General features: G+C 40.0%; 4 protein-coding genes across 5 annotated transcripts in view; 1 reads left to right on the forward strand and 3 right to left on the reverse strand.

Annotated features, from left to right (window-relative positions):
- The window catches only part of LOC116850045 (leishmanolysin-like peptidase), a 158,012-nt gene extending 147,288 nt beyond the window's left edge, over positions 1-10,724 (reverse strand). The window contains exons 1-2 of the mRNA XM_032827840.1: positions 10,591-10,724; positions 5,142-5,509 (exon numbers count right to left, since the gene is read on the reverse strand). Coding sequence (XP_032683731.1) covers positions 5,142-5,336 — 195 coding nt within the window. The 5' untranslated portion in view covers positions 5,337-5,509; positions 10,591-10,724. The remainder of the gene's footprint in view (positions 1-5,141; positions 5,510-10,590) is intronic.
- On the reverse strand, positions 7,286-10,269 carry LOC116850040 (ferrochelatase, mitochondrial). Its single transcript, XM_032827833.1, has 8 exons — positions 10,037-10,269; positions 9,387-9,585; positions 9,075-9,296; positions 8,865-8,966; positions 8,248-8,413; positions 8,066-8,173; positions 7,779-7,943; positions 7,286-7,704 (listed from the first exon to the last, which is right to left on the reverse strand). Exons 1-8 carry the CDS (start codon positions 10,071-10,073, stop codon positions 7,507-7,509), a joined length of 1,197 nt encoding a protein of 398 aa, XP_032683724.1. The 5' UTR covers positions 10,074-10,269; the 3' UTR covers positions 7,286-7,506.
- On the forward strand, positions 10,424-13,600 carry LOC116850043 (EEF1A lysine methyltransferase 2). Of its 2 annotated transcripts, XM_032827837.1 has the most exons (4): positions 10,424-10,574; positions 10,659-10,757; positions 12,869-13,278; positions 13,462-13,600. In XM_032827837.1, exons 1-4 carry the CDS (start codon positions 10,519-10,521, stop codon positions 13,554-13,556), a joined length of 660 nt encoding a protein of 219 aa, XP_032683728.1. In that variant the 5' UTR covers positions 10,424-10,518; the 3' UTR covers positions 13,557-13,600. The 2 variants fall into 2 exon arrangements, with proteins under 2 accessions (XP_032683728.1, XP_032683729.1); XM_032827838.1 differs by lacking the exon at positions 10,424-10,574 and having other exon boundaries at positions 10,674-10,801.
- Positions 13,601-13,648: 48 nt separating this feature from the next.
- Positions 13,649-22,279, reverse strand: LOC116850044. The gene is made up of 4 exons (XM_032827839.1): positions 19,040-22,279; positions 17,744-17,893; positions 16,336-16,467; positions 13,649-15,639 (listed from the first exon to the last, which is right to left on the reverse strand). The coding sequence occupies exons 1-4, from the start codon at positions 19,179-19,181 to the stop codon at positions 15,560-15,562; spliced, it is 504 nt and encodes a 167-aa protein (XP_032683730.1). The 5' UTR covers positions 19,182-22,279; the 3' UTR covers positions 13,649-15,559.
- Between the last annotated feature and the right edge of the window lie 80 nt (positions 22,280-22,359).

A 22,359-nucleotide genomic window follows, 5' to 3' on the forward strand; every position in this document is an offset into this window, starting at 1 on the left:
CTCTCTCTCTCTCTCTCTCTCTCTCTCTCTCTCTCTCTCTCTCTCGGGAAAGAAAAAGGAATACAGTTAACAAGTAAACTCGTAGCGATTAACCGTATTATTTTAGAGGAAAGTAGAACGAGAATTAGCGAGATCTTACTTGATCAATAATCGCTAATTCCTACGAATACCTCAGCGTAGCACATTAAAATTTCGCAGCACGCTCACGTTTTACGACGAGAATTAAATAAATATCGATCTCTCTTTCTTTCTTTCTCTTTCTCCCCCTCTAAATTCGCACGGAAGATTTCGACGAGTATTTCATCGAGGAAAAGTAAATGTGTGCTTACGAAATGGAATTTCCTCGAACGAGGCATACGTAAATACCGATTCGTCGGATGTGAAAATGTATCAGCATCGATAATATGTAGCCGTTTCTATGGACTGTCGTGTAATTTGTCAACGCGGACTAGTATTACGAGCACACGGTCGACCGATCGATCCGAGCTGCGGGATTCAAGTTGAAAAAATGTGATACGATAGAGCTCGCGTGTCCGGTTTTCACGATATGTTCTCCCACTTGAGCCCCTCGTTGTCGCGTATTTCGGCTGCACCGTCGACGTCCTCTCCTCGTCGCCGACGTTTCACGAAACCCATAAACTTCGATGGGAATCGAGTTTCTTAATAACCTTCCTGCACGAGGTTTCAGCCGGCCGCTTCGTAAATAAATCTGAGTCGGACAGAGAGAGACAGAGAGAGAGAGAGAGAGAGATATCGAACTGCGAAACCGAGCGAGCGAGCGCGTGTGCGTGTCGGCGTATGCGTGTGCCTATGTATGCGCGCCAGCGAAATTCCATTCGCGTACACTTTCATTGAAGCACTCAGAAAGTTTTTTTCCTAATTCGAAATCGCGCGACCTTCGTTTTACTTTTACTCGAGATCCGCGAGACTGAGCGAGAAAGAAAGAGAGAGAGAGAGAGAGAGAGTAAATGTGAGAGAGAGAGAGAGAGAGAGAGAGAGAGAAAGAAAGAGAGATAGAAAAAGAGAGCGCAAAGCGTTTCCGATAATCGTAATGAAAACTTGACACTCCGCGACGCTCTTCTCGCTGCCGCAGAAAATTACGAGGATAATCGTAATGGAAAAACTCGACACTCGCGCGTCAGCTCCTCCTCTTCTCTTCGCGGCAAAAACGAATTACCAAGTATTACGTATAATTATCCCCTTTATAGATATTACGAGTGCAATCTCGTCGCGCCGAGAACAGATTTAAATCCTAACGCGACGGCTCCGAATCTAATTCGTTCTTACCGCTCGTTACTTTATTTGGTGTCAAATTAATTCCTACCGCACGATTTCGAGATTAAAATCGCTTTTAAGGAGAAGTGCTCCTTATAAATTGTCACATGGTTCGCGCGTGACGAGAAGAAGAAGAGGAGCGATCGCGGCGTCCAAGACGTCTCTCTCGCTCTGGCGGGAGAGAATAAATTCGTGCTACGTGTAAAACCGATTTGCGCGGAGAAATGTCCCGACTTTCGCGTATTATTGGATCGACGGCGAAGAAAAAGTAGCCGGTAAACAGCTGGCGGGACGCCAGCGGCGAGGACGCATAATTCTACCGCGGCTCGTTTATGCGCCGCGGCCCGTCCGGGATAAGGGCGCGATCCTATCGAAATGTGAATTACGTTCCTACTAAGGAGAGTACGAAAACCGTGGCACGTGGCGACGGCGGAGAGGATCGTCGAGTAGGAAAGTTAGCCTCTCGAATGCGCGCCGCCGGCGCAAAATGTCATAAGGCGGTGAGCGCGGGCATGCGCGAGCTAGTTCGACGTGGCCACGTCGACCGTAAACTTTTATTCGCATTCAAATTCTCTTTGGAACGATCCTTAAAGCGAATACACTCACGTACACCACCGGTATGTATATATCTCGGCCAGGAGCGGCTTGTTCGCCGCTAACGGCTAACGCCGTTAGATACGGCAGTTTGTAGCGCTAACGAATTACAGCAAACGGAAATTCCAACTACGACCGGAGGGAAAAGTTAATCGATCGACGATCCTGCGCGCGCGAAATTGTCCGTCGTAAGAGCGGACGATGATAGGGACGACACGAAGCCTGCTCGTTCCACATATAGATTTTTCACAAGGGAACCAAAATCATTGGCGAGCCAAAATCGCAACTTGCAACCGCATCGCGTATTTTCCATTTTTAGTGATCAAAAACGAGACAACTCTTTTTTATCGTTTCCGCGTGGAATGATATCTGAATTGGCCATAGTTATGCAAAAATGATCCAACCAGCAAAATTATGACTTTTTTGTTGAAAAAAATTAGGAGTATTTTTTTTTTTTTTTTTTTTACCAATGAGTAGTCCATACGTCTTTCATACATAAAAAAAGATCCAAACCTTATGGAAATCTAAAATTAATTACAAAACAATTTTTAATTTTTACTAGTTGCATCATTTTTTATACTACTCACGTCTTTTTTATCTATTTTTTTAGGGGTTAAGCTTTAATGAATTAAAGAAAGGATTTCCTTTAAAGAGAAAAACATTGTTAAATTTAATGACTTTAATGAATTTGATTAAAGAGAAAAACATTGACTTGTTGAACGTTGAATTGTTGAACATTGACTTGTTTGATTTGTTGAACGATTACACTTCGAAGTGCTATCTGTACTTTTCACCTTCATTTTTTACGTAACGTACTTCATGTAAGTTAAATTATTCTTGCATATCTCCAAACCAACTCACACGGACGGATTTTAACAATAGAACCGCGAAACTCTGAAGTCGCGGGTGGATATAACACTCACCGTCGCATAGGAATATTCTAATTTTCATCCGCAAATTCTACATCGAGATGGAAAAAATATTTATGAGGTCAAGAAAGTCAACTGAAACGCCGCGAGCAAACGTCCCAGATTTGCTACTCTCGAAGCGACATGAGTGATATTATTGATTAATAAGTGACTATGTCGTATGAAATAAATTTAAAGTACAAAATACACACACTACGGCCGACCTCACTTGGAAATTCCGTTTCCGTAAAAGTTCCATAATGCAGAATATATGTGAGACAGAGTCGGAAGAAACTTGTTTCTCGTTTCCCGTCGCGGAGGAAAAATTCCTTTTTGCCGCATTCGCGTTAATGAGCTACAGATTAAGGAACATCGCGCTTTCTAAGGACCCTTCGCAGCTACAGTCGGCGATTTCCCACGGAAATCGTCAAATTTGATCGAGCGAAACGTCAATCGAGTTACTTCGTCCCGTGAATCGAGAATCACCACCTCTACACCGGCCGTTTCAGTCCTGCAAATTGAGTCTGCCTTTTCGGAAGCAAAGAGAAGCCGAGATAGAAAGAACGGCCGGTCTGTCCGCGATTTCAAAACTTCTGTCGTACTCGCCGATTGTTTTCAGCCATGCAAAAAATAACTCGCGCTCAAAGGACGAAATTAATCTACGCAAAAGTACGGCGATGTCCAATAAACGATACAAACTTCTTCATGCAACGTGTCCCATCACTTTTACCCTTCCTTCCATTCATCGATTCTTTAATCAAGGCGAAGTCAATACTTTCCCAATTAAAATTTGACGAGAGATTTTGTTCTTTTTCTGCAAGTTTTCAACTTTTAATATTAAATATATTACTGTGACCAAATCTCTCTCTCTCTCTCTCTCTGTCTGTCTTTCTCTCTCTTTCTCCTATTAAAATTCTCTCAATACGCTACAGACATATTCGATTATAAAATGCAATTTCACAATACAGTTAAACGAACAAAGGCAGAAAGCTGTATTTATATTGTTAATTGTTTTATTTTCAAGTCGCGTTTTTAATCGGTGATAGTACCATATAATGGGTCACACACGTGAATCTATAACACGGTAGAATTCACGCTGTAACTGTTGCATGACAATTGATATTTAGAACTAATATCGCAATTAATATTCGACGATGATATAATTGCCACAATATTATAAATTATTCATCGAACAGCAACGGTTAACGATAAAATTCGTTCTACGCAATAATGCGGTGCACTCCGAAGAATATATATTATGGCAAATGTGACGGTGCTTTAATGAGATAGGTGGTAATCACATCAGCGAAATGATTGAATGGTCACAAAACATTTAACAGTATAAATAAATTTCAGATAACACTTCTCATCGATTGTTTTAATCAATGAAATGTTTGTATTGTTCCTAAATTACGCTAGCGCCGTCGTCTCTCCAGTATCGTGTGTATTTAAACGGCAAATTGTACGGTATAAATGTGTCTTTCAAATTTTATACATCATCAACATATTAATGAAACGTATATTTAGATAATTCCTCAAAATATATTTGAAACGCTAGCGACTAACACGACAACCGAAACGTTAACGAGGCCGAGTTCACAAAACGCGACGCGCGAGCTGTAAAGGTCAGTGCGAGACATCCCGCAGCAGCACGTGTCTGCTCCGAAAACACGTGTTTCCCCCTCCCCCTGGCGCGCATGGAAACACTCTCACTGAAGTCTTCCTTTTGAACGGTACAAGATCATAACGGAGAGGTACATGAGTGAAAAATACACACGCGTCTCGATCGCGGTGAAACGTCCTCGCATTCGAATCGTACGGCGATTTCACGTCAGCGAGATGCGCAATTACAATTAAAACTCGCGGAACAAAGTGAGCTCGTAATAATTACTGCTATCGCTATCAACATTGAGAAACATTACGAGATATTCCGGCGAACACGCACGTACCGAGGGAACGCTTGACAGTCGGAGTTACGCGCGGTAAATAGCGAAGATGTGCGCGCGGTCGTTGCCACGCAATGCGCGCGAGTGAGATGGAAGGAACACGTGCGACGCGAATTGACAGGAGCTGAACTCCGCTCGTTCCCTACGACGAGATGAGAACTTTTCCGGCGAAGAAAGAGACGAAGAGGAGAGAAATGCTGTCGCGTGGGCGCCGAGGGTATCGGTGACTCGGAAACGAACCGGAGAGACAGACGGTGGGACCGAGCGTGAACGCAACGCGTCCCGACGTTCTCGCTACGGAGCGGAAGAATACGGGACGGACACGGAAGAGACCGTTCGAAAGGCTGTGAAACCGAGCGAGAGAGAACGAAGAGAGGTTAGAATCGCGCCCTTCGCGGCGCATCACCAGGCCACTTACCTCGTGCGCCCGCGGATGCTGGTGGTCGCAGTGGCGGTGCTCGAACATCCCATTCACGAGATTCACAGCGCACATCGCGAGCAGAACGGCGAGCGACGACACGCCGGCGGTGGTGCAGCAACGGCGGCGCGGCATCTTCAACCGCACTCGGGCCGCCATCACAGACGACGCTTGCACTCGCAATGCATGACACATACTGAGCGCGCCCGCCGGCGCCGCGCATTTATATACCCGGCGCAGCAGGCAGCGCCGCGCCGCTCACGTTCGATACCTCGAGGAGCGCGGCAGAGGCGGCACTCCGACGTCGACGACCGCGACGACGACGACGACGGCGACGCTGTCGCTGGGATAAACCCCTCGTAAGGAACCTGCAAAGAAATCGAAGGGCCGTTGTAGGAGAGGCGTGTGCTGAGGGAAGCTTAAACCGTAATACCGTGTCGGGTTCTCTTGCTCGCACGAGTCGAGCGAATAAAACGCACGGGACGACGTCCGCGCTTTCTCGACTGTCGCGAAAAGGGCTGAGCGAAGATATCGAGGCGCTTACCACTATCGGTGAAACATTAAATAAATAATGTATACGGGATATACATGTATGAGCGATATATCGTGTCTGGCGACGCGGAACGAATAATTCGCAATGAAGGCGAGGACGTTTCCTAGGAGAGTTGTTTTATCTTTATTTTAAAAAAATGTTATATACTACCTTCTCCTTCTAACGATATTTACTTCGCGTCTACTCAAATTATTTATTCTGTTCCGAATACTTGAAAACCCCGAGAAATAAAATGATAAATTTCTATATCAATATCAATAATACAGCGCAATACGTAGTAGCAGCAATTTTGCAATACGTAATAGCAGTAATTCGGCAATACATAATAGCAGTAATTTTGCGTGCATAGATAAAAGTTTAATTTAAAAAAGGCAAAGGAACGAAAGCGATCACGCTAATGCATCGTTAATCCGAACGATTTTCTGATGCAACTTAAACTTTACTCCGCCACGTCACATCGTTCGCGGTTAACTGCAAATATTTTAATACAGACTGTTTGATCTCTGTGCCGTTACGGGTGAATGAAGCCGAGATATTTATATATTTGCACAAATATCAATAGTATTTGATATTTGTGCTCGAAACTACGAAAAAGATTGACGGAAAATCTCTACTGTGGACTGATAACGTTGGAAATTGACTCGCGGCAAAATAATTTACAGATTATTGGAAAGTTTACGATATTCGCTATATATATCGCCTAATAAAATGCGCACGATAAAAGTGAGTAATTAATAAACATCAAAAACTAATTAATTAATGAGAAACTATCTACAGTTAATTTAGAAAATAAAGTCGAATCGTAACAGTAAAGTTAAGGGAGAAATGTTAACGTTGATTCATGTTAATTAATCAATATTTTTATGCCAATCACTTGTAACGATAAATGCAATTGATAAAAATACGAATGGCAGAAAATTCGTATTTTCCTCATGTCTCATTTTACAGGGAAATGTAATAATCGAGGTGAACAAACTGTGTTTCTTGAGAATCTGCGTATTATTATTATTGTTATTATTTTATCCGATTTACTTAATAAAATCGTTTATGTGCGTGATCACAATAAACTGTCACGTATTCCGGAAACACAGTGTAGAAACACGTATAGCCTGCGGGTATTTTATAGACAACTGTACGATTATAATTAATGCTGCTCGTTTCGCACACGGTGCACAATTGCTGTTTTTCCGAAGCAACGGCGCGATTATTACGCTCTGATTGCCGCGACATTGCCGCGAGACAAAGCCGGTAAGCAAGCAGAGGGGAAGTGTAACATCGAGATTGCCGATGCACCTGATGTAATCGTGGTTTAACATCGCGAAAAAGGTGGAAATGCGCTGAGTGAGCGGGCAGAATGTACTGAATAAACGAAGACTCATTATAGGAAACTATAGATATTATAGACAAAAGCTAGATATTGTATTTATTCGAAAAGGGAGTCGGCAATACTGTCTCAGTCATCCTGGACTTTATACCGGAAACGGAAAAACGTACATACGAACAATTGCAACAATTATATGTGAACATGTAAATAATTCTTCACAAAAAAATCGCGTTTTAATTGTTGATTCTGTAAAGAGGATCCGCTGGGGACTTGTAAAATAAAACAAGTACGTTACAGTTTATTCGATATTATTGTACAACTTTCATAAATGCAGTACATATATATGTTTCTCATAGAACTTGTTCGTTTTCCTGCTCATAAAACTTGCTCACATTCTTCCAAATGTAATACACGTGTAATGATAAACACGCTATCACATAACATTTCTAACAGGGTCATATACAATAAGTAATAAAGAAAAGTTATCGCTAAATTCCACAGATTTTAGCGTACCAACTTTTGCTGGCGTCGCAATTTAAATTTACACAATGAGGACATCGCGTCAAAAATTTCGGATTTATAGCTTGCTTCGATTTCAGGCGGGACACTACAATGTCCGCCAAAGCGTCGATGAACAAAGGATGAACATTGGGCGCCGCTGCCCTTCGTATTTTCTCGATACCAAGCTGGAAAGAAATCCAAAATGACATTTGCGTTTCTCAGGGAAAACAGACAGCGAAAGTTTGCCAGCAGTTCTTACTTTTTCGGCGAGCTCCTGACAGTACTCTATATCCAGTTCGTGAAGAGTTTCAATATGTTCGTTTACAAATGCGATCGGTACCAGAATGAAATTTTTCTTGCCTTGTCTAACGTAGCCCTTGAGCGCTTCGTCGGTAAAAGGTCCTAACCATGGCATAGGCCCGACCTGAATATGCATATCACAAAATATATAACGCGCGACAAAAATAACGTGCTATTTCCTTCACCAGGTCGATGAATATCATTAAATCTTGAAATACATTTATTTACGGCAATGTGTGTGTATACCTTCGATTGCCACACCAAGCTGTACGGATTGCAGTAATTTAATTCCTGCATTACTAATGCCACCGTAGCTCCGACCTCCGCGGGATATGAATCTCCTCTATTAACAACCTAAAGTGATTGCAGAAAAATCAGATGAAACTCTAATTAAAAAATTAAAGATACGTTAATTTAAGAATGACAACCTTCAGCGGCAAAGAATGAGCTGAAAATAGAATTATGACGTCGTCCCTTTTCTCGCTAGGAAAGTGGGCGAGCTCCTCTTTAATTCTTTCGACAAATGTTTTTACAAGGAGGGGATGTGTGGCCCATCTATCTATTACGCTCCATTTCATCTCGCGCGGTAATTCTCTGCAAAGGCGTAATTCTGTCTGTTCTCTGTGTGTCTGTGTGTTTATTTTCGTACATTTCATTCTCCGTTTCATTAATTTTTTCGTTTCTACCTCGCGCGGGACAACGCGAAAAACGTTTTACACAACTTGGGTATATTTTGTACAATAAATATGTGACTTGTAGAAAAGATCAGAGCTAGCTAGCTATCGGGCTAAGTTGACAAAATCGGTTATTTCTAGTATTGTCTAACAAGTTACAAAATGAAGCAAGCAAGATTTTTAAACATATCAAAGCTTTGAACATGATGGCTTTGAAATTCCTGCTTGCTTGATTCTGAAATCTGTTAAAGAACAGTAAAAATAATCGATTTTGCCAACTTTTACCTCGGTGGCCAAATAGCCCCGGTCTCCTCGACACTTTCAATAAATCTATATATAACGAATAAACAGACAAACAAAGGCATAATCACCTAGTCCTGTAATAATTGTATATAGCGTTAAAACTGGAGCCCGAAGTCGAACAGCTGTATTGTGGATACTGTGAAAAAAGTACAGCGTGCTGTATCCCGTCGCTGAAAAAGGAAAAACACAAATCGATTCCAATTATCTCGTAACGCGCGCCGTTTATACGTCGCACATGTTTACGTTGCATTACGCCTAAGAAAATATGATAGCCGTACTTGTGTATCCTCTCGAGCGTATCCTCCGTGAGAGGATCCGCGTATCGGAAGGCAACGTAATATTTGTGCGGTGCGGTTTCGGGCGAAATTTTATCCAACTTTTCGCATAAAAGTTCGCCCTGCTTGTTCGTCCATTTCAGAATCGGTGAACCGCCACCAATGTCGAAGTACTTTCTCTGCACCTCTGAGGTACGTCGTTTCGCGATCCATGGTCCCAATTGACTGCAACATACATCTGTCAAAAGAAATCTCCCCGAGATAACAGCCTACCGTTTGCACTGCGTGTCGTGTGTGCTACAAAATTAAAGGAACCTTTGAACTGGCAGCTGGATCATATCGCGATCGGTCATTATTCTTAACAAGTACTCGTGAACCTTAGTAATATGGGAAGGGCCACCCATATTTAACATTATTATACCAGTCTTTGGCTTCACATTGTCTCTGTCTACTGGATTCACAGCAGTGGAGGCATAACGTCGTACTGCCACAGACAACTTTGTACACCGCCGTCCTGCATGACATCATATTAGTATTACCTGCATACCCTCACTTAATTGTTAAATGAGAAGATCTAGATGATCAATGAAAGTGTGCACAAATTCAGCAACGATGACAAAGTTACTTCACTTGCAACCAGATAGATTGCGCAAACTGCAGCATGATAGTACCTTTCAGACACAATTACAAACAGCAGTTCATATTAAAAGATTCATAATATTAAATAACGATTAGAAACTAAGAGAAATAAGAGGTGTCATGTGCCATTTTAAAGGATAAATGATAATTGACAATTTTGACTTTTCAATCTTTGGAAAACTGCACCTAATGTTCTCAAAATGTTGTCTGTTACAGAGCAATTTATGATGCTACTATTATAATTACTCAATGTCGTACTATTGTCATTCGTTGCAATTGCTTAATTCATTAAATGTCAGGTGGAAATGATAATTTTATGTACTTACCAAGATATAAGAAGTTCGACAAGCTGTTAACACTCATGTCGAAATGAGTGATACTCGCTAGTCCGAGCTAAGAGAACTTCAAAATTGTGACGTGTAAGTTAACACAAACGCTGTACGTTTTGCACAATCACGACGACAGTACCGTTAAGTAAAAAAATGAACACGGTATCTCGGCGAGGTTAGGTACGACACGAAGGCACAGATGTTACTATTTGGCAATTGCTGCCACCTAACCAACGAGTTTCGAAGCAACACACGTCCTCGTGGTCTCACGTTGGGCCGGTTCACGAATAAATATCGCATGTCGAGTCTGATCCCGACTCGAAACCGCGTCCATTACTTCGTCTACGATCGATTTACGACGAAGTGATCATCCGATTTCACAATCAGGGCAGTGTCCGAGCGTGCAAGTCATTGCATATCGCGAAAGCCGTGGCGGATTGTCGTTCTAAGCTGTCAGTCGCCAGAATCGCAACGAAGTCATGACAGAACAGGAGAGCGGGGAACTGGCACCTTCGGAACTGGGCACTCTCGTCTTGTGAGTAAATACGTACCGTGATCGCGCGACACCCGTGGTGCATTACTCGCCGCTTTTTTTTTCACGTCTCTGTGCTTCTTGCAGCTGGGAGAACGCGTACGCGCAGGAGCTCGACAACTTCCGCGACCACGGCGACGTGGGCGAGATATGGTTCGGCGCAGGCAATTCGCGCAAAGTCGTACGGTAGGCGAGCAAAGGAGTGAAAACCGCACGCGTTTCCACTGCGGGTAAACAACACCCCGGAAAATCGATGGTCTTTTACCGCGAAACGTAAACACCGCGACGCTGTCAGATGACGCCGGACAGTCCGCGCGTTACTCGTGGCGACATCTGTCGAGTCGCTCTCGAGTATCCTACTCCAATAATATTTAAGTTCTCGGAGGCTATGAAATGCGGGAAACATTGACGTTATCGACCGCGTAGAGCGTTCAATGAAAACAGTCACTGGAATGTTTACCTTGCTGCATTATAAGTTAACTGTTCAGTTAATCTATAATGCAGTAGGGTAAACAATGACTCGACTATCAGAAAGAAAGCACGATCAGTTTTGCATTTTTATTAATAAATAACTAATTGAATTATTAATAAAAAACTAATGTTTATATAAAATTTTTGTCAGCGACCGGGATATAATATCGGTTGTACCAGTAATTGAATTGGCTTAATTGTCCGAATAATACCGACTCAATGATTGAATGTTCATTGAATAATACTACAAATTAGCGTAAAGAATATTCTTTAATAAAATTCCAAATACTTTTTAGAAATACAAAGTATATTATTGATATTTCAATAATTGTGAGATATGTTCGATTACTGGTACATTTATCTTATAGTACTATTTTTTATCATTTAAAAAAAAAATGCGAACTTGATAGTCGTAAAATATACTGTTGTGGTTTCATACTATCACTCACCGATTTCTCCTTCGAATTAAACTCCGACCTGTCGTAATCCAATAAACGAGCGACACTTGACGACATTCACTCCTGCGTGATACTTTGTCTGAAGGAACACGAAGACCTCTCCTTCGGTGAATCGAGAGAATGAAGTGTCCGACTTGAAATCTCGCGAACTTTCTGTCGAAAATGAAGTTTTGCTCGACCCGCCATAAAGGATTTTGTGCTCCCGTTGGGCGATTTCGCGAGATGTTGATTTTCGGCGATCGTTTAACGATATTCCGGCACGATCAGCGTGCGGAGCGTGTTGCTTTCGACACTTCCGACGGTAATTCGGACGCGACGGAGGTGACGTTGCAATTTGAACTTTTGACCGCCATAACAAACAAAAACGGGTCGTTTTAGCTGGCAGTCCCGACACTCTGTTTCGCTGAAATATTCGCTCTCAGCGACTACATGGCGTTATACTTTCATGCACACGCACGATGCTCACTCTCTCGACACTCCGGACGACAATTCGCGCGCGAAACTTACCTCTGGCAAGTCGAAATCGTGATCGATGCAGGACGGCCTCTCGGATACGAACCGCCGCATCGCCATCTGCGCCACAATGACGTAAACTTGCAACAGATGTGATTGGTATCGAGTTGCGAGTATCGAATTGTGTGAGGTATCGAAACGCTTGATAGCACACGCGTCACGCTAATTGAATTCTTCATCTACGATTGTTTGTATATTATTTATTTCGTGTAAAAAAATAATCCGTGATACAAAATGCGAAGCAGAGAAACCTTAAATGGTGAAAATTCGAAATATTAAAATAAGCGATTAAAAGATCATCAAAAATATTCGATCATTGTTTCTTGATTTCTGTCGCGATTATTTGAACGACTGTTGAGGGGAAGTTTACTCCGCGGTGAAAAGTGGAAAATTCTTGACGTCACGTCATTGTTTTAATCGTTTTGTAACGAATCCAACTTCGTGTTCGTTGCATTCTTTTTTTCTCTATAAATAATAATTATAAGAATGCAATTTTACAGAACTACATAATATTACTGTGTCATGCATGTATATACATATTTATGATACATCTGGAGATAATGATAGATCATAAAATTAATAATAGCGCATTATAAGCTAACTGTCTAAATGTAGGTGGTCACGCAAATTTTCTTAAGACCGTTGTGCTTACGTATAATAACATTGTATGTTACGTGGTAATTACTACAATATAAGTAGAGAAGGAAATGCTAATTTTGGCTGAAATTCTCCATTTGTTCGAATAATAATAATTGACATCATTTCTTTGAGATAAGTGAAACCAATGAAAGTTATGAGAGGGAATCTTAACCGCAAAACTATCACGATTATAAAGCAGAACGTTATCTTCTATAGGTGGATCGCCACGAAGTTAAATTTAGATAAGGAGAACGATAAAATAATCGACGTGGGATGCGGTAACGCGATGACTTTGGTGGAACTTGCGAACGAAGGGTTTGCAGACTTGACGGGAGTCGATTATTCGCAGAAAGCAGTGGATTTGGCCCGCATGGTGCTGAACGATAACAACTTGTCGAATGTAAAATTAGAAGTCTGCGATATTCTCAACAATACACTGTCGTGTGACTTCAAAGTCGTTCATGATAAAGGAACTTACGATGCAATTAGTTTAAGCCCGGACGATCCAGCAGCGAAGCGACAGACATACGTAGAAAACATACATCGCATTATTTCGCCAGGAGGATATCTGGTTTTAACTTCTTGTAATTGGACGAAAGAAGAATTGTTGAGGCACTTTACGAATCGTTAGTATAATTTATAAAAAGATTTCCCTTTATCTTAAGTCGTTAAGGAACTTAGAGAGATGCGTTTCTATCTCCTTGACAATCTCATTAAAGACGTTTCAAACATTCTTGCTAATAGAAAACTTCGTGGCACCGCGAAGTTACGATAACACAATAATGCGAAAATATAATTATTGTTTGCAGATTTCGAATTGGAAAGTCAACTGCCCACGGATACATTTCAGTTTGGTGGGCAGACGGGAAACACGATAACGCAATTGGTATTTAAAAAGAAATAATTTGCCGCAAATGTACCTTTGCGCAAGAATAAATTAAATATTTGCAATCTGTGAGTGATTCCTTCCCCAACATACACATGAGAATAAGTGAATATTTCGAAAAGATTCAAAGATTTATTTGTGCGCAAAATATTTAAGTATATGAAACGATATTAGAGCAAGGACAATAATTCTAAGTATTCTTGACTAATATCATATTACAAAGTTTACAAAAGATACTTATATTAAATTAAACACGCACTGCGATAGACTTCTACGACTATTAAGTATACAACAGCAGAAATAATTACATATTACATTTGTCATGTGCAGTTACATTTAGTAATTAAGGCATCATTGGCAGAATTTTATTTTATTTCTCACGAAAAGATCTTTATATATGTTAATTCGATCGTTATTCCGACACCGAAGCGTATTATACCGCATATATCGATTTGCAGTTCAACTGTATTAAGACGAGATTGATATCGATCATTGAGTTTGATAAAACATTGAGTTAGATTGCTTGATTGATTGATCGTTTCTGAACCTTAAAATTAGAAGTCTGGAATATTTGGACAATTTTACGTGATTTACTGTTGAATTATGTCGTTCTAAGATTTTTTTCTCTACTTTACAAGTTCTGCATGTTGTGGGAAATACATCAGAATAAATCATATTAGATATATCAGTTTGTGCGCATCCGAACGTTCTTATTAATTGGTGCAATCGAAACGCGATGCCTAAATATGTACAAAAATTTTCTATCAAAGCGTCACTCTCTATTATTTCAGGTTTTAAAAACAGCCAGAGTATGGATCTAACAATAAGTTTTACGTGCATTAACGTGTAAACGTACTGTTTTAATCTTCCGTATTCATGCTATGATCTCTGGTGAAACACAACATGGAAATCTGGATATGGTAATAGTAATCAAATGATAGATCACGCGATAAGATAAAATTTGCGTGGAATATGTTTATTTGAACTATTTCCCTCAATTGTACTCTTTTTGCACAACGACTGTAACACTTTCTTTTTTCTTCAATATCAATTACGTTAAGATACTCAATGTATCGAGAATATACATGAATACGGAGGATCAGTGCTTATATTTAGGATTAATTAATTGATAATTGTTCGCATACAGGTGGTTCAGAATTAACGTTCGGCTTGCCGACTTGATCATGAATATAAGCTACGTATAAATTGGTAACCAGATCAAACTTTTAGTAGTACGCTTTAAGATAAAATTGACGATGCTTCTTATTTGAGTCATCGTTTATTTATACAGATTCAAAGTTAACGATAGACGAAAGCACCGAATAATTCGGAGCTCCTATAGAAGGAATTTGATTTAGTTTTAATGTTTCCCTGCGATTTGGTTGCAATGTTAGGCGCATTTTCTTTATTGCAAATGAATATATTACCCATCAAATAATCGAATGTGAAAATGATCTTAATTTTCCATATTAAAGACGAATAAGAAAATTCGAGATTTTCCGCGTACGCTTGTAACATAAAGCATCTTAAATTCTGTCCTAGAAATCACGCACTTGTTTTAAATCACAATAGATAAAAAGCAAAATGGGAAGGATGGCGATTGCCTTAATGTGAAGAAATCGGTGACTTCTTTTTTTTATGTTACCAACAATTACGAGACTTCGAAGTCTCCGCAAACATGTAAGCAGCTTAACATTTTACGCAAGTCTTCGTTAAAACAAAATGGCATTTATCAAATTTTTGTTAAGAAAAAAATTGTTTTACGGAGAAATCTATAAAACTGAGAGAAAGTGCGCAATTACTAGGACTCATTACTTAGTCGGAATCTAGTCAGAATTCGTGGCTATTTGACACATGAACGTTCGTCAACCTTCTAATTTGAACGTACACGTTCTGCTAAAACGCTTTCGTCAAATTAACGGAAACGTTGACACTTTTATAAATGATCGTTTTCTATCGTGTGCCTTTGTATGAATTTAGGAATTGTCGAGATATTGTTTTGAAATATATCGCAGAGAGATTTAGATATAGTTAAGTTTTCCTAGCACCAGCGAACCAGCCAGAAGAGTCGTCGTGTACAACGTGAAGATTGATGAGCAACCTAGGAAGGACGTAAACATGTCTTGAGATGATGATGTATTTTTGATGTATTTTGCCAAGGCATCAAAAACTACACCCTATTATCTCGCTGTTTATTTTACAAGGAACATCCATAACACTATATTTGTCACGGCAGATTTTCTTATGGTTCATATTATGAATCTCCAGGCAACTACGATATTGTTACATCATCCTACTTTTTTTTAACTATGTATGCCAATTACGCCTCTAATATTACATAATATCGAACTACAAATTTTAAAATTTGGAGATTCGATCTATAGTTCAATTCACATTGTCCGATAAGTGACACTTGATGCGTAAATTATCCGGTTTCTTCCATTTTTTTCACACGAATTGAAATAATTTTCCTCTTTCTTCAGAAAAGGCAGAAAATGTAATAAATATTTGTCTCGAATCTGAATATTAAATGTTGCATAGTAACTAAATATAAAATAATCAAATCTTAATTATAAATTAATCTTAATTAAATAATAAATGTTTAATATTTAAATGCATGATAACACTATTGAAATTATTTCAATAGACTTTATGATTTCTTTATGATTTGACACTTTACAATTACTTTTTAATTCTGTTTCACTTTTAGTAAAATTTCTTTTCAAACGCTGCAACAGTTCAGTTGCATTTATTAATTCAAATTATTTTAACGGGAATACTAGAAAGCGGAACTCACCGTTGCAAAACATTTTGGATTCTTCGTAGAATCCATCTTGACAGTAACAGCGTTTTCCCAAAGTAGTGTTGTGTTGAACACAGTGAGCGTCATCTATGCATTCTGTATCGTCATTGCAGGACACATGAAGTGCTGAAAAAAGGACGCGCAATTTTGAAGGTAATCGAAAAATGTACGGAGTAAATAGTTATCGATAAACAATAAACTAAGATTTCTAAAGATTTATTTTGTTAGAGAATCTTTCGAAGAGCTCGGCTATTTGTCAGATTTACGATGCACGTAAGCGCAATTTTTAATTCTGATAAAAGGCGCCGCGCTGAATCCTCAACTCAACGTTTAATTTCTCGAGCGACGTGTATTCGCGCGAGCACGTTTCCGACATAATTCTTAAGCGGCGATCGATTCGTGGCTAATTGTACCTAAAACGTTCGAGGCAATCATCGGCAACTCCGCCGAAAATCAAAAGGGAAACATGCATAGTGATCATCTAATCAAGCGAAATTACCGAGTTTCCGGAGCGGCTTTGCGAGCCTCTAATATTACGTATCGAACTACAAATCGCTCGACTACACGTTATACGCTTTCCAAAGTTCAAAGATTCGGTTCAACATTTCAACTGCATCGTGCCAGGCACGGTCGTGGTTCGTTCCCGTTCTCATCGATGATTTATCGCCGTTTAATACGAAAGCCACGGAAACAGAGAAACGTCTTCATGGATTTAACTCGACGAGTACGTCTCATAATTTGCGAAACGTTATAATAAGCACACGTTCAATGCGCGCAGTCTGCAAAAAACGTGTCAGCTTTACTTTTGTCGTTCTACTTTCGTGGTTTTTCCTGCCGTGCGGGGAGCGCGAGCAGGAAAACGGGTTGTATCGGTACAGAGCGAAAGGAAGGTCGGGGCGGTACTCTTTACCCGTTCCAATTTGCATAGATAACCATAGACTGCCTACGAATACCGTCATATGTTCACATATTGCAATACAGCACGTAAGTATATGCAAATCTCAGTACCGACTCTGGGTTAAAGTCATCCCATTGGAAGCTCGACTAATCCGCAGGATTAAAGTGATAGGTGTAACGGATGAAGGTGTGCCAAGCGTTTATCAAGAGTATTATGGTCGAACAGGTGCACGAGAAATTAAATAACGAACGATAACACATATGACACGTTAAAGAGTCCTATCGGAAAATACTTCAAAAATAGATTCTTGATTAATTTCTCGTCTCTTTGAATTCATCAAAGTTTACACCGCTAAGATAGTTTTCAATTGTTCTGAGACGCTCTACACTCTACGCTATGAAGCCAATCGTATCGTAATTAATTTTCCACTGTCGCGTTCGTATTTCAGTTACAACGAGCTAAAGCAACCAGTCGGGAAGTAACATTGATAAAACATTCCATTACCTTTGAATTTATTAGTGCAGGCACCGTTGACTGGCGGCGAATAATCGCCGCAAAGACATCGAGTTCTTCCATTCTGGGAATCCGACATACACGAGGTGTTTTGAATTCCGATACAATCGCTGTGCATCTTGCATTCTCGAGCTTTTCCAACTGCGATTGTAAATATTATTCGTTATTTTGAAGCGCCACTCTATGTTTTATTCTATCTTCAGATAGTTTGCCTTCTCGTTTTCGCTCCGCAGAAAATGCACGTAGTATCGTCTCGGCAAGTCATTAAAACTTATATTTGCAAATTGACAGCAAAATTGATATCCAAAGTGCGTTATAATTTGATTTAACCATATTAGGCAGCTGTTCTTTTTTTCTCCTTTTTTTTATTAACGCTTGATTATAGTACAAACTATTATAGAAGCATAATGTTCCACAGAGCGAAACTTACAAGCTCAGTCGTGCAAAGGAGCGTGAATAACTGCGGATAATAAGAGTCAAAAGTCATGCGAATTAGAACTTTGACATTCAACAGAACATTAGTATTCATCTACATTTCAGTTTAACCTTGATGCTCCGACGTCAGATTTTTATTTCTAGTTTTGAATAGAGATGTCGCGACTAATTATTTAATATATTTTTATAAATACCGAAATGATATTTCGTAATATATAATGTTATTGGACATGGCATTCCGTTGTACACAAAAATCTACTAATAAAACACAATATTATCTACTTGGAATAAAATAATAACATCAAGTTTAATTCTATGGAGCATGTTTAAATTGAAATTCCATAATAATTTTAAGTAATCCATATTTCGCAGTAATACAAAAGAAATAATTGATAAAATCAAATAGCATTTTCATTCAGTATAAAGTCAACGAACGAAGTTAACGAGATTATTACATATATAAAGATCATCTTTGTCACTCGTAAATTTGCCTCAAAATACTTTTCGACTGTGTATATCATGAGATATGATAATTTTACTGTGTATATCATGAGATATGTTCTGATTCCGAACAATTATAAATTATGACGGATTATCTTTTGATTCAACAGATTATTTTTTGATTCGACGGACAAACATTTTGTGCAAACGCATTCTTCCATTGCGTGTGATAAGTACAAGTAAATAATTCGCATATTATAATAATACTTAATGTTATTCTAAAATAAAAAATAAGCCATTCTAACGAAATAACAAATGATCCATGATTTCATTCGATAATTATTTTGAGAAAGAGAGAAAGTTATTCAGCGTATATTAACTTAAAATTTTCGTTACTTGTTCGTCACGTACCTGGTGTAGGGGGCGGTGGCGGGTTTTGATTCTGCGGGTTGGTCTTGCCGAAAGTCGTGAGGGCAGCAGACATCGGCGGCGAGAATATTGAGATGGCCAATAAAATTGATATAATTATCCGGAGACCCATTCCGCCTCTCATGGTTTTTTGATTGATCGTGACGCGAATAATGTTTCAATCGATAATCACTTGTACGATCACAAATCACAAATCCGGGTCGCAGCGAAGAAAGGGATGATTCAAGGAAGAGAACCGTTTCTTTTCTTCTGTGGGGATCTTTGCTCTACTTCGTCTACAAACTCCTTCCCTGATGGGGAAGCTTCCCTATGACGATGTATCTTCCCGACGAATTAATCTCTGTTTGCACATCAGTCGAAAGTTCACCGCGACAAAAGTATAGTCGGTCAACGATGCGCCGTCAGAGGGTTAGAGCCGAAAGTACTCCTCGCACTTTCGTTTCACTTACACGGAATACTAAGTATGTTTGATTCCAAGACTGCGTGTTACAAGGACGTCGGAAGGCCTTTTAAGCCTTCTAAGTACCCCCACTACGTAACCCCCTACGTGCTGCCACCACTAAAGCAGAAAATGCTCTACCGTAAGGTGGTTACCTTACCGCTTTCCTTGAGAATCTGAGCAGAGCTGACTGGCTGGCTGGCTGGCTGGCTCGCTGAGCTCAACTTCGATCGCCGCGAAAGACGCCGTGGTTAGACGCTGTTACGTTCTACTAACTACCCCTGGTCGCGTCACTGCGCGAACATTGTCGGCCAGATTTATTAACCCGCCACAGCTTGATTCCCTTTTGGGCTACCACCCGGAAACGATCCTTCGAAGCGTTCTGTTTTGCATCGTTATCGCTCAGCATCTATTCCCATTATATACTATCATATATACCGACAGTGAGCTTTAAACAAGCCTCGTTGAATTACACACGAAATCGATCAGTTTGGAAAATTCGGACATAGCGTTGACGCTTTCCGCGTTTCCCGGAGAATAGAAAGAGAATTTCCTTGGAAACACCCTTATCCGGCGTTCATCTTGCGATCGTGAAATTAATCAGGTAAAAAGTTTCGTCTCATGCTGACGTTCGATATAGATTACACGAGAACACCGCAATTATTTTAATCGACCTACATGCGCCGAATCAAATACTCGCTTGTTCCCTCCTCATTCAACTAGGCAAGGGAAATAAATTTTTTTCGTCTAAATCCGCACCCCTTTTCGCGAACACGCGCACGCAAAGCCTCAAATACATCCCAAACTCTCGGCTTGCTGTTTTGTCCTCCTCTTTCAAGGACATATTGATTTTCTAAAGGTTGATTTTTTAAAGTTCCCTCACATTATTTTTTCTTCTCTTACGACGGATATTTTGCGAACATCAAAAAGAGAGGTTATCATTAGAGTCAATGCGTTTTTTTCTCGCGTTCCTTCGTTATTATTCGTAATTTTTCATCAATTCGATTAGAGCAAGCTAACATGGCTAATAAAAGTCCCAACATAAAAATCCGCAGTATATGATTCGGCACGCGAGAAACGCTTTGATATTGCAACCATATCACGTACTTCTGATATTTCTCCCGAGTGTTCACTATTTGTAATTAATTATCCCGCTCCTTATCTTAATTACTTTAAGAAAAATGCTCTGCATAGTAACTAATCAAACGTTAGCACTTGTTCTTAATTATGTATGTTCCCTCGATATGAATACTGCAGGACGTAAGATAAAGAAATGAGCGCTATTCCTCCCGCGAAATGACACTTATCCCTCGAGGATATCCTCGCGTGTTACTTACGAGAGAAGTTATCTCGGTGTCTAGCATAGACCCAACGTTATCTTTTCAGGCGCACTCGGCATCGCGACGTTACGTCGGTCTCTTCGTCGGCGAATGCCGTCGAGCTCGAAATGTTAACTTTGCTGGTTACAAAGGAGACTCATCCGGCCGCGCGTGCACGAAAGAGAGAGCCACCGAAAATTTATCGTCGTGTTGCCAGTATTTTATGGGCAGACAGTCGTAGAAATGTGTCCGCCTGCACGCCAAGTGCATCGCGCACACCTTGCCACGTTGCTGTTTACAACGGCAGGAAGGAGCGTGTCGGATTGTCGTGTCGATTTTACGATGATCGCGTCGCCTTTTGTTTCGTTGGAGAAAGGTTCTCATCGATCGTCGATCACGAAGGCTCGCGTGTGATTCATAAATTTAACAAGACGCGTGCAGAACGTGCTGTGATTTACAATCCGCCAATTTGCCGGAATGCTCGTCCGGTGATCGAAACACTGATCGAACTGTCGTGGTAATCTTGCATGTTTCACGAAACCGGTAAGGTGTAAGGTCAGCGTGCGATTAAGCCAACGATTCGCTAGAGAGGCTGGCATTAATAAAGAAGCGAGGTGCATCATATCGATCCCCCGCCTAAGGATCGCGGATCATAATTTATTAAGTATTCCATTTACGAAACTTTATATGAAATCGCAGCGTTTGATGAGAACCTCAGACCTTCTTTCGATTATCGCGGACATCGGAATCGTCGAGCGAATCTTTTTGTTCGCGACGTCGTCTAATTTATCGCCGCATTTCTAAAATTGAAATTTTTCCCGCAAGAAATAATTATTCGATCTATTTTTAACAATCAATAATGTCATACAGTGTAAAGGTGATACGCAAGATAGAGGAATTAAGTGTATTACTCAAATATAGTGGTCAAATTCAAGTGACGTACACAATTTCATCAGTTTATACTGTTGCTAAAGAAAAGAGAAAAAACTGTCGCCCCGTCCTCTTAAGTATAACTCACTTATTACGTATAATATTATAACGTCTGTATTAATTTCTATTACCGCTTAATAAAGTAATAATAATAGTAATATTATTATTGATGTGACAACGCGAGATAACATAACAATGCGACAAGTATTTTCATACTTCAGCGACACACACAAGTGACACCAGCAAATTACGAAGATATCTCAACGTGGTCACAAATAATTCTCAAAATATATGAACTTAACCTACTTTACTCATTCCATAAACGCCGAACGACCAATTGTAATCGCCATTTGATTAATGCATTGTTATCGGATAACGCAGCGCTACGTATAAATCCTAACAAATTAGCATGCATAAGATCAAGGTCTATGCGCAGGCATATGAGTAAAGCAATAATTATACCGTAGCATGCCTTTGTCGAATATCCACGGGTTTTACGAACAAATTTCGTGAGCATGACATAAACACACGCACGCACGCACACACACACACACACATATATATATATATATATATTACAGATTTAATATTATATTATTTTATTCAGATATTTA

Source organism: Odontomachus brunneus, unplaced genomic scaffold (genome assembly GCF_010583005.1).
Source record: "Odontomachus brunneus isolate Ranch 3 - 2012 unplaced genomic scaffold, Obru_v1 Obru_scaffold_132, whole genome shotgun sequence".
NCBI lineage: Eukaryota > Metazoa > Arthropoda > Insecta > Hymenoptera > Formicidae > Odontomachus > Odontomachus brunneus.